General features: G+C 35.0%; 2 protein-coding genes across 2 annotated transcripts; both read right to left on the reverse strand.

The window, feature by feature from the left end:
- Nucleotides 1-3: 3 nt before the first annotated feature.
- On the reverse strand, nucleotides 4-1499 carry LOC122583805 (protein JINGUBANG-like). The gene has a single exon (XM_043756180.1). The coding sequence runs from the start codon at nucleotides 1427-1429 to the stop codon at nucleotides 128-130; it is 1302 nt and encodes a 433-aa protein (XP_043612115.1). The 5' UTR covers nucleotides 1430-1499; the 3' UTR covers nucleotides 4-127.
- Nucleotides 1500-3379: 1880 nt separating this feature from the next.
- LOC122582789 (GTP cyclohydrolase 1) lies at nucleotides 3380-7147 on the reverse strand. The gene is made up of 2 exons (XM_043755227.1): nucleotides 6711-7147; nucleotides 3380-4861 (listed from the first exon to the last, which is right to left on the reverse strand). Exons 1-2 carry the CDS (start codon nucleotides 6919-6921, stop codon nucleotides 3708-3710), a joined length of 1365 nt encoding a protein of 454 aa, XP_043611162.1. The 5' UTR covers nucleotides 6922-7147; the 3' UTR covers nucleotides 3380-3707.
- Nucleotides 7148-12187: the final 5040 nt, after the last annotated feature.

The following is a 12187-nucleotide window of genomic DNA, read 5'->3' on the forward strand; positions in this document are numbered from 1 at the left end:
GCATCTATACCGTAGTAGTTGCTATTTGAAATGCATATAATACCAAAAAAAAAAAAAATTCCTTACAAGAAGAACATCTTCATCAAGGAAATAACAATCCCAAAATTTGTTTTTGTGTCAACAAGTATCAAAGACTTGGAACCCAAACTTTCCATACTTTGATATCACCATCCAAACCACCACTATAAACCATGTACCCTCTTCCATCACCATCACCATCACTATCACTATCACTATCATTCGAGAATGCCAAACACTTCACCGGACCACCATGACCATCCAAGAAACCCAAACACGAATAACTTCCCCCCACCGTTCTCCGCCATAACCTCACCGTCTTATCAGCTGAGCCACTACATACCAACTCCTTGACAAGTTTCACACACAAAATGGCCTTTTTATGGCCCAAAAGTGCCCCTATCACAACCATATGTTGATCATCATCCGAAAACTTCCTTTCACTCGCTATCATAACACCTGAACACGCCCCGGATATCAATATACACGAACTAGCATCATAAGCCAACGCATTCACCGCGGACTTATGGTGCAATAATGAGCTAATTAGCTCGTGTTTTCGTTCCATTTTGTTATATTGCCATACTTTTATTTTCTTGTCAGCTGAACCTGTGTATACAAAATCTTCATTAGATAGCACAATAGCGTTAATAGCATCATCATGTGCATTTGAAACTGATTCCAAACACTTGAAATCGGATACCCTCCAAACCTTGAAGCTTCTATCCCATGAAGCAGAGTAAATCAATGATTTATCCTTTGAGATTGCTAATGAGGATACTGCATCGATATGGTGGACCCATGTGAGTTTTTTATGACGACGAATTGTAACATAGTTTTTGGCAAATAGAATTTTTGTTAAACGGTCTTTTAAGGTTGGTAAAGTTGTAATGATTTTAAGACTGTACTTTATGTCCTGACGGGCCTTGCCCTTGAACTCAGAACCTATTCCTGATGGTACAGTTTTGAGTTTATTTATTCTCCAAATACGGATTTTATGATCTTGGTGGGCAGTGATTAGTATATCTTCATTAAGGATGTGGAAAGATTTGACCGCGCTATTACAAGGAATTGAAATGAGTTTGTTGTCATTGGTGGTAGGGAGAAGGTGGATGTGGGTGGATGTGCCAATGAAGAGGTGGTTTTCGGAGATGGTTAGAGAAAGGATATGGGAAGAATCCGGTTTAAATGTGGAGATACAATGGTGTTGGAGGGTGGTTGATGGTGGAATCATGGCGGATATTGAAGTTGGAAGGCTTGATCTCGAGGAGAAAGAAGAGTTGAAAGATTCTTGTGAGAATGATTGAGATCGGAAATTTGGTTCTTGATCATCATCATCATCATCAATATTGAACTTACAAAATAATCGAAATGAACAAGAACAAGGGAGAAAATTTATGTTGCCTGCCATGGCCGGGTTTTCGTTAGAGGTGGCAAAATAGACGGGTTGGATAACTAGTCCAACAGGTTAAATTATTTGGTTTTTGTGTAGGTGTTTTTTAAAAATAATGAAGATTATGAGCTTATTATAAAGGAGAAGTGATGAGTGAGGGAGAAAGCAAGAAGAAGATGTGTACATTATGTTTAGCAAAGAAAGTAAAATAGGTAAAAAGGACAGTTGGTCGACTTGGATTTTTTATATGTTTTTTGGTGATTAAGTGGCTGTTTTTTAAGAAAGGCACAACAAATCTGATTAGATATGTTAGTTTATCAAAGATTTTAGGATTAGTGAGAAAATTCTATTATTTTAAAGCAGATATTAATTAATTATCAATGGAAAAACCAACTTGCTGCACCATAATAAGAAGAATCAGATTTTTAAACTATGTCAGTAGCATTACAGGGGAGACTCGATAGTAAAAAAATGAAAATGTCTCAAAAGAGATTCGAACTTTTTAATATTCTAACTAATGCCTAACTAAGAAAAAACTGGAGCTCTTACTTTTTAGAATAGGCCATAACAAAAAGAACATATATATATCTATATGATAGCTACTAATATTATGACAATTGTCGCTAAAGTAATATATTTTTGTTCAACTTCTAACTACTGATTTGTTTTATCCCATCCACAACATATATATGAACATTACATACTAAGATAACATATCATATTAAAAATATATGTCACATAAATGTATGATAGGGTGTATATATGTTGGCCAAAGTATGCAAGAAAGAATTTGTTGCAAGTTTTGAATTGCTTTTACCTTGAGAGATGTTTGCTATAGAAGCAAAGTCATATCATTGGATCAGACAAACTAACGATGCATCGAATCTATTGATCAATCCCTGTCATATTGTTTTCACTTGTGATGTCAAAAATACTTGAAAGGTAATTCCATAAAACAATAATGCGTAAAATATTATTCCATCAAATATTCAAGTGAAGCATGTATAGTTGAAATTTTCCTAGATAAACATCTTAGAAGTGACTACGGACTGATTCTGAAATAGTCATGGTGGTATTCTGGTTAATGTCACGTACATCTTAGTCAAAAGACTGAGCTGAGGTTATAGTTAAAGCCGTTAGTAGAAAACCGAAAAAACTAGTGAGGAACGTCTTTATCAGAATATTTTTGCTTCTCATTTCGGGCAATTAGCAATAATTTTTCTGTGGACTTCCGGAAATCTCTTTCATGTAGCTTGGCAAGGAAATTTTGAGTCATGGGTACAGGACCCTTTACATGTAAGACCTATTGCTCATGCACTCGTACTCTTTAGAGGAAAAACCTCCTATGCTAAAACGATATAGACTTGGTTTTAACTATAAGTTTTCACAAGGACATATACAAGCAGTAACAATTCGAACACAGTCTTAGAAACATAGCCTACAATCTATCGATTGATAGGTCATCTAAAGGGCCCTTGTTGAACAAATGACTAACCATGAGAATGGTCGATTAAAGAGTATTGATACTGTGGGTTTAACTTTTGCTTAAGGTCTCCTCAATTCAGAAATTGTTCATGAAATGCTCTAATTGGATCAGTTTTCAAATCCTTGTTTCTCATTTTATATCTTAATAATCCCACTTAATCTGATTCGACTGTCTTCACACACTGAGGATAGTAAAAAAAAAAAGAAGACTTAAAGCACTGGGTATGGATTTTCATGGCACAACACAAACTGGCACTCGTATGTTGCCCAAGTGATTGTCACATGGTCGTATGCAGAAAGCCGAGTGCAAGAAGCATACCGTGATATATAGTGATCAGAGCTGTTAAGTCTTTTATGATGACTTATTAATGTGATTAGCATACAGGCTCTACAGATTGTAAAGCTGCAAAAACACAGGAAAATATTTCACTGCTAAAAGCCTCAATTTGTGCAACACTAATTTATGGTTTTTCTGGCTATGAGTTAAAAAAAGGTAAGTAAAATACATATGATGAGCCAAACAAGTACCACCTGTATAACTCGTGACATATTTTCTAGCTTTTAGCTTACAGTAACACCCATGAAAGCAAAAACACCTATCCTACAAATTCAAAAATTTCCCAGAAAAGAAGGATACAAATATAGAGGATCACAACAGAAATGGTCCCGATACCAAGACCATTTCAATCTTTCACAGGCGATGCTTTCTTCTTCCATGATCTATAGATTCCATCGAGGACCATAAAAAGGACCGAAAACATCAACAAAATTGTAGGAATTTAATAAAATATGAGATCACCATTCCAGTTTGCTACAAAGAATAGCTTGGAATCATCTGATAAAACTGTGATCTTGCTGCAGGGTCGTTTGAAAATCGACCCAATTCAGCAATAGTAGCGGTATTACTTCCAAACTTTTCAATGCCTCTACAGATCATACAAGTGTGATTCGCTTCAACCATAACCATTATATCTTCTCCTAGCAATGGTGAAACGGTCTCTGCGATTTGTCTCGTGAGTCGTTCTTGCACTTGGAGCTTAAAACCATGAAAGTGTACTATAGATTGTAGTAAAGATTTCGCCACAGGGTTTACTTCTCCGCCCGATATGTAGCCAATATGAACTACCCCGTAAAATGGCAGTAAATGGTGTTCACAAAGTGACCATAAAGGTAGATTCACCTCGGATCTAATGTGTTGTTTATAATTCATATGCCCAACGGTTCTCAAGGAAATGGTACTTAACCCATTGAGTTTCATCTCCAAGTTTGAATCTTTAAAGTTCATAAGCCATTTTACAAAGCGATTTGGGGTTCCCACAAGTTCTTTTCTACACGGGTCTTGACCCAATGACCGAATAATTGATGCCACGGCACTATCCATAGTGGTAGTTATCGATCCCATTTTTGAGTGAAGCCGTGAAGGGCACCAAGAATCTTTGAAGGAGCTTCTTGAACGGATATTATCTAAGCTTATGTCCCTACATCTTAAAAGACCAAAAAAGTCAACCCAAGCGGCGGAATCGTCATTTCCAAAAGTTCCAGAACCCGATCCGACTAAAACCTTTACCCATCTCTCGTGATTTGACTCGAGGAATGCAGATTGGAAATTGGGGAAGTGAATATGAAAGCACTGGATGACAACAGCAACACCTGTTGGGTTGATTCCGTGTTGTAAAGCAAGACAAATATCATCTGCCAACCGTTGTGGTTCTTGAAGGCGTTTAGCAAAGACCTCGGCTACCCGAGAGAGTTTGCTTAGGCCTACAACACGCTGACCAGAAGGGATGTAACCTACATGACATTTGACCTGGAATGGGAGTAAGCAGGACTCACAGTATGAGAAGAGATCGAGATCTCTAACAAGTACAAGCCCACCCGCTCCTCCAGCATGGCCAATTCCACTTTCTACCCCCACTTCCGGGAATAAAGCACCTTGAACTATGTCTTTTACATTTTGTTTGTAGCCTGGATAAGACCAAAGGAAACCAAAAATCATCAAATCATTAACTTCAGGTTATGTGCAAACCACACAACATATATAGTTAGCTTTACAGGCAATGTAAGTGATGTAATAAACGTGCACATGTTGTCAAAACAGATAAAAAATGGACAATCACACATTAAGAGGGCACAAGTAGGTTATATTGGTTTAGCTGAAAATATTAGAACCATCGATAGTCAATAGTGGCAATTGGAATAAGCTATATACATACGACTGTTCATCATTAAAAAACCAAACTGAATCAGAATTGGAAGGGTAATAATAACCAAGAAGGAAAGAACCAGGCCAATCTAAAGCAATCAAGTTCCGATTTAGAACCGGTTTGTTCCAAACAAAGAGCGTTAGTTGGATAAAAATTTGGGTCATGTAGCTTGAAAGTAATACACTAGATATAAAATGGCATGGTTTAAGGTTTAATGAATTAAAAAGTTCTACTTAAAAATAGGTCTGATTATGGTACCAAACTTGGAACATTTTTTTGAAAATATCCTAAAGCATGATCCAGATTTTAATATTCTAGAAGCGGATATAGCCAGAGTAATATGGTTCTTTAGCTCTGTTGTAAGCAACAATTAGGGGGATACTTAGACCCATATACGTAATGTATAAATTTTGAGTTATATTTTATTTGTGAGTTATATGAAGATAGCTGGCCAAAGCAAAACTGAACTATAGACACTCTCTGACAAGTGAGTATCTGATCCAAGGCTCGGGAACTAGATAGACACTCTTCATTAAGGTAAGAATCTAGGATAATTTTTTCTCTAAAACATCCAAAAGCTACATTCAACAGGGCATGTCAACGGAAAACTGATGTGCCCTTGTTAATTCATTGTGTGTGAAACAATAGCTAGATTTGAACCCACATGGGCAGGCTTTGAGACCTCTTAATAATACTAGTAGCAAATTTTTTATATTTTGATCGTACTTTTTACTTGGAAGGTGAAAAAGAAGCAGGAAGCAAGCACAATGAATTTCTTAAATGGTCTACCAACCATAGATTATTGGCTCAATTTAACTCAATGAAACCATTAAGTTGCCAACCCACAACGAGCACTCAGACTCCACGCTTCTATCTATGAAAGGCTTAAGTTTACCCAAAGCCAAAGATTTACAAATGTGATCCAATAAGGGCACACAGTGTAGATAGGATAAGCATGGCATGGTACCATAGACCACATCAAAGGCCGGTGTGGTCCTGACATGGTGGAGCTCAGTGTGGTATTAATCACAGTGTGGAAGGCCGTGTCTGTCAGTGAGCGTGTGTGTTTTTTTTAATTTCTAAATATGGTTCAACATTAATAAAAAGCGGTTCAGCATGATTTCGATGTGATTGACGTGACAAGTTTTTTCAATGTGATGCGTGTAACTACACCAAGTGCTTAATCAGACATAGAGAACCAAACAAGCATTCAAAACACATCCTTAACATGGAAAAAAAATAAAGTAAGCACACAATACCTGAACTAACCAGCTTATTACTTACTACATAAAAGGTATATCTCTTTCTTTTTAAGTGAGTATTTGGTTGTCCATAAAGTTATTATTCACTATTTGTACTTGTAAAGTTATAATAAACTCACATCCAAAATCCTCCCAAGTATGCATGCAACCATATAGTAAAACTTTAAGTGATTTCATAAGTGCAAGCATCACATTAAACATTCAAAACACTATATATAACAGATACTTATAAATATAATTAAAATAACAAAACAATACTAACAATTATGTAAGTACTAAAGAAAACAGGGGAAATGGGCTAAAAAAAACAGGGGAAATGGGCTAAAAAAACAGGGGAAATGAGCTAACCTCGAGTTCCATCAAGAAGGGCTTTAGCAACACGAAGAGGTGTCTTTTTAATACCTTCTCTATCAATATCTTCACCCAAACCTTCCAACAAAACTTTCACAGCATCTTCAATAGCTAACAATACTGTTTCTGGTTCTTGCTCAAATTCACTACAAAGCTTCACTCCATTTTTTAAAACCACATTATAATGACCTTCATCTAAAGCTCCCATTGAAAATCAGATCTAAAATCCAAATCTAATCAATACCCTTCTCTTGTTTTTCAATAAAGATTCAAACTTTATTGAAAAAGATCCAAAATATTAAAACCCCAGATCCCAAAATTATATATATCTTCTGTATATGTATATTTTTTTTATAAGATAAAAGAAAGGTGGCCACTGGTTAGGGATATGAGGGATGGGGTTGTAAAATCAAGAAGAAGTGTGCGTGTTGTATGTGTGCAATATATGTGATTTATATAGAGATAGAAGTGTATGTGGTTTTATTCGTAAATTATATTAACAATTACTCGTATATAAATATTAATATTTTTTTATATACAAAATGAAGGAATATTATTTGGAGCTTTAATCCTAACCTTGGGATCTTTTTGGTCGTTGAAGAAAAGGGTCACGGCGGTTGTGTATTTTTCTTTTTACTTAAAAGTGGGACCCATCTGCAAGAACTTGTCGTTAAATATGAGTATATTATAGAATATAGATAGATGAAGATGAATGAATGTGTATGTATTTTCGTTTAGGGGGAAGGTTGGTGGTGTATCAAGCAGTCAAATTTACGATTTGGTTTTTCTAAGATTCACCAACCCTTCCAAAAAAAACTGAAAAACAACATGGATGGTCCTTGGGCCCCTTTTAACTATAGCCCAATATAGTGATTGATATTTTAATTATGACCCACCCATTTGCTTTAGATTTTCAAATTATTTCAATGATAAAATCTCTAAAACTTTAAATAAATGGTTGTCTATTTTTCTTCTCAAGAAATGTTTTTATGTTCCCATGTTAGTATGCATCTTTTTTATGTAATAAAGTAACTTTTAATGTCGTCTTTTATGGGTTTTGGGTGCCTGTTTCCAACCACTAATCTTGGTTGTATGTATCTTTTGTTATTTTCTATATATAAATAAAAAGTAACAAATAATGAAATTGCATACAAAACCCAATAAAAATTTCCTTTTTTGGCATCGAACCATCGATATATAAAGGCTATATATATTGCTTGGATACCAAGTCATTGCATTTTCGTTAGGGCAGAAACTTGGACATGCACATGCTAACCAAATGATCGAAATTATTGTGTGTCGACTTTCGAGGCTCGAGACCATATGAATATGGATATGATATGAATCTATGATTGAATGTGAGATCCCTTTTTTTCTATACTAGCCCAATGGCCCATTAATCTTTTCTATGTTATTTCTCAAATAATTAGAAGCCCTTAAGACTTTAATCCGATATTCATCTACACTGTCACTAACAATGAACTTTTACACGTTCTCTTAAAAAAAAAACAGGTCATGTAAAGTTTACTTTTAAATTAATTGTAATGGCTTTATGTTTAGAATGATTAATCAGAATGTTTTCTTAAAAGCTAACTATTTTGATTTGAGTTTTAGACACTTGAACACCTCTTTTTATTTATAGATGTGAAGTACTCCCGAATTACAAGAAGTCTAACATATGTTGTCGTAATTAGGTCCGCGCTAAAGAATCCCTTGTAGAATAGATTTCTTATTTAAATCTTTCGATAAGAAACTCTTATCACCCAGAAATCAAGAGTGAAAAACTCATTCAGGTCTTCCATAAGTAAAAGTTAAATACAGGTTGTCACCTCCAAGAATACTTAAGATAAAACTCAAACATGAAAATTCTTGTGAGCAAACAGATATATTTATCACTAGACCATTTGGTGTGATTTAATGGTTTTGAACACCTCTTAATATTGTAATATCATTAAGCCTCAAGGCTCTTAATATTGTAATATCATCATTAAGTCTCTCGGTTAGTTTGAAGGACAAATCTAAATACATGTACACTTTTAAGGGGCTTTTAATATTTTATATATTTTATAAATGTATAATTGAAAGACGATGATTGTTTTTAGTTTGACGCACCAAATTATAATGTTGATAGGAATGTGTATTTTTGTCTTAACTAGAATAGTACCTGTGTAAAGTAGTGGTGGTGATGTTGATAGATGTTGGCGGCAACAACGACGGGTAACAATGTAGTTATTAATCGGATGCGCTTAAGTGAACTTCCTATTCTATATATTATATAGAAGTATATATGAGAGAATAAGCTCTTCTTTCACATGTATAAATATTAATGTAAAAGAAAATATTGTAGTTATTTTAAATGTTAAAAGATGTATGTTGTAGATAATTTCATTCAAAATATTATAGGTAAAAATATTGATAATAATGAATAAAAAATACGTAGTTTGGATGAAAAAGGATAGAAAATCATTTTGGGAGTATATTTATGTGGGTTGAAAAAAAGGAAAAATCCATAAAAAAAAGTAACCTTTTTACACAAAATTTATAATAAGGGGAACCTATTTAGTTTTCGTTTATTAAAAGGATCACATTTCTAAAAATTTCGCAATAAAGGGAATGTTGTTAGTTTTTAACGCCAGCTCTCCGTTAAGTGTCTCATCATCACCATCACCGCATCAATCATATATCTCCAGAAATCTTGGCTACCACCACAACTCTCAACCCCAAAAATGTCCTGCCACCATCATCGAAAACATCTACCGTATGTATCTATGTATTTATTATCTTAACATTCTACATTTGCATTAATATATTATCACATCAGATTAAAACATAAAAGTAAAAATTGAATACATGGAAGATGTTAAGTGTTATTGTGCAAACAAACATGGCGTTGTAGGATAAGCTTTAGAAGATTCAATATCACAATTGAATACTGACAAAAATGACGTATACAATGAAGTTCGAATTTCCACCACCTCCATCCTTCTATTATTGTGTGTTTCTTTTCCTAAGTAAATTACAATTCTATTAATTACCTTTTATGCCTTCCTGATTTCCGTCACCATAAGGATTGCTCAGCCGATAGTAATAAATTTAGGTTTCCTTCGAAAATTCCGGCCATTTCCTTTTCAGAAATCAAATCTAAATCACAGCCACAACCACAAGTCCACGACCATGCCCAGATCTATGCTTAGAATACATCGGTTATGGTGGTGGAGGTGGAGATGAAAATGTGGTGTGCCAACATTTTCGATATCCAATAAAATTGTATGCATCAGTTGTGATGGTGGTTGTTGAAGATCTAAATCTAAGGCCTACCAACATGGTCGTTAATGATGTGACACTTAACGAATAATAGATGTTAAAAGTTAACGACATTCCCTTTATTGTGAAATTCTTAAAAATGTGATCCTTTTATTAGTCAAAAACTAAATAGATTCTCCTTTTTAAGAATTTTATGTAAAAAAGTTACCTTTTTATGTATTTTCCCGTTGAAAAAAAGTTAAAAATTGAGAAAGTATTTTAAAAACTTAAAAGTAGAAAAGAATAAGACGTGGTTTGTCTTATAAGAATATAAATAAATATATGAAATAAAATAATGAATTAATAGTCGTATAAATCCATTTAATCAAATTCATACTCATATCTGAAATAATAATTTCATCAAACCAATATTCATATTTTTCTTGTCCAACGAAAATTTACCCATTTTAACCCAACTATATTGTCACTTAGCCACCTCCATAGTGTCGATTGGGGGATACGTTGTACTAAGAGAGGATTTGAACTGTGAATGAGTTGGTGCTCTATTGGTAGGGTCTTTGATTTTGAAAAACTCTGCCAATAGGAGTGGATTATTTATGCGGGGGAGGGGGGGTCGAGAGTCCAGAGTTTCATTTCAGACATACGTTATTCGAGCTCCGCATATAGCCCGATTGGATGTCACTGTAGTGTCTCGAATACTAACCGTTAACTACTAACTCGCTATTCATAAAAAAAAAAAAAAAAAAGAGAGAGGATTTACTAGAGATAAGTCAATGACTTAGAATCGGGTCAACATTGGTAAAACTCGGTCGTATTGGGTAAAAAGCAGTTGTATCCGGCAAACATCGATCGTATTGAGTCAAAAATCGGGTCAACTTTAGTCAAAAAAGTTTCCCTTCATATATAAATATTTAATAAAATTCCAAATGGTTTATAAGTTTATGCTAATCAATTATAATATATTTTTAAGCAATTGTATAATAGAGAAATTATCACAAATCGTCCCTGTGGTTTGCTCGATTAGTATTTTTATCCCTATGCTTTTTTTTATCATTAGGTGTCCTTGTACTTTTCATTTTTATTGTCAACCGTCCTTAAAACTAACAGCCTTTAATTTTGTTGCGTTAAACCCCTCATGTGCAATGCACATGAGGGCATAATCATCAAGCTCGTAACCACATGAACTATTTGTAATAAAAATATTGGATTAAAAAAAATCTTTGGATTCCTTCCCCACACAACTCCGACCACCACTTCTGACCGTCCGGCCACCACCTACCATCGCCGAAAAAGTTTGTTGGAAACCGAGAACCACCACCCCACTTTGGTTACCGAAACCGAAGAGAAAAACATAATAATCGAGCATGGCCAGATCTATAACAACCTGTGTTGAAGCTTGAACGTCGCTTCTTCTTTCTAAACCGTCGTGAGGTAATGGTAGTCCGGTGGTGCGTGGCTGCGAGAGAGAGAAATTGAAGAAACAAAAAGATAAAAGATTAGAGTTTTTAGAATGAAAGAGATGAAATGGGTTTGTTTAGAAGATCGATACTTACGTTTCATACTTTCCTCGGATGTTATGAAGTCGTGTAGTGGTGACTGGAAAATAAAACAACAACAACAGCAGCGGTAGAGTAGCGGAGCAACGGCAACGGTTCCGTGGTTGTGATTAATGATGAAACCCTAATTGTTATTGGGGATGATGGCTGGAGTTTTTTATTGTGAAAAAGAGCGGCGACAGGAGGCTATGAGGGTAGCCGGAAGTTTGGCTGGTGGTGGGAGTGAGCAAGGGAGGAAGATGGTGAGTTTTTCTCTTTTGTTACAAATAGCCCCTCAAAGATGTTTTGTCACAGATAGTCCCTATCGTTACAAGCTGGACGAAAATGCCCTCATGTGCATTGCACATGAGGGGTTTAAAGGATGAAAACTAACGGTTGTTAGTGGCAGGAACGACTAGCAATGAAAATGAAAAGTACAGAGACACCTAATGATAAAAAAACACATGGATGGAAATACGAATCTAGCAAACCACATGGACAATTTGTGACAATTTCTCTATATAATGTGTTTAAGTTTGAAATTTTTTACATATGATTTCATAAATTATCATTTTTATATACGAGAGCAAATACCCGCGCGTTGCGGCGGTGAAAAGGTTGGTGTGATAGGTCCTAGAGTGTGATAGCCAAATGACTTAGCCGTACGGGTTTCGC

This window comes from Erigeron canadensis, chromosome 9 (genome assembly GCF_010389155.1).
Source record: "Erigeron canadensis isolate Cc75 chromosome 9, C_canadensis_v1, whole genome shotgun sequence".
Taxonomy (NCBI): Eukaryota; Viridiplantae; Streptophyta; class Magnoliopsida; order Asterales; family Asteraceae; genus Erigeron; species Erigeron canadensis.

Excerpts from the sequence above, each read along its gene's own strand:
- LOC122583805 (XM_043756180.1), bottom strand. The coding sequence starts at position 1,429 with ATGGCAGGCAACATAAATTTTCTCCCTTGTTCTTGTTCATTTCGATTA.
- LOC122582789 (XM_043755227.1), bottom strand. The coding sequence starts at position 6,921 with ATGGGAGCTTTAGATGAAGGTCATTATAATGTGGTTTTAAAAAATGGA. Across the intron at positions 4,862-6,710 it reads CCTTCTTGATGGAACTCGAG|GCTACAAACAAAATGTAAAA; the intron begins GTTAGCTCATTT and ends GGTCTTATCCAG.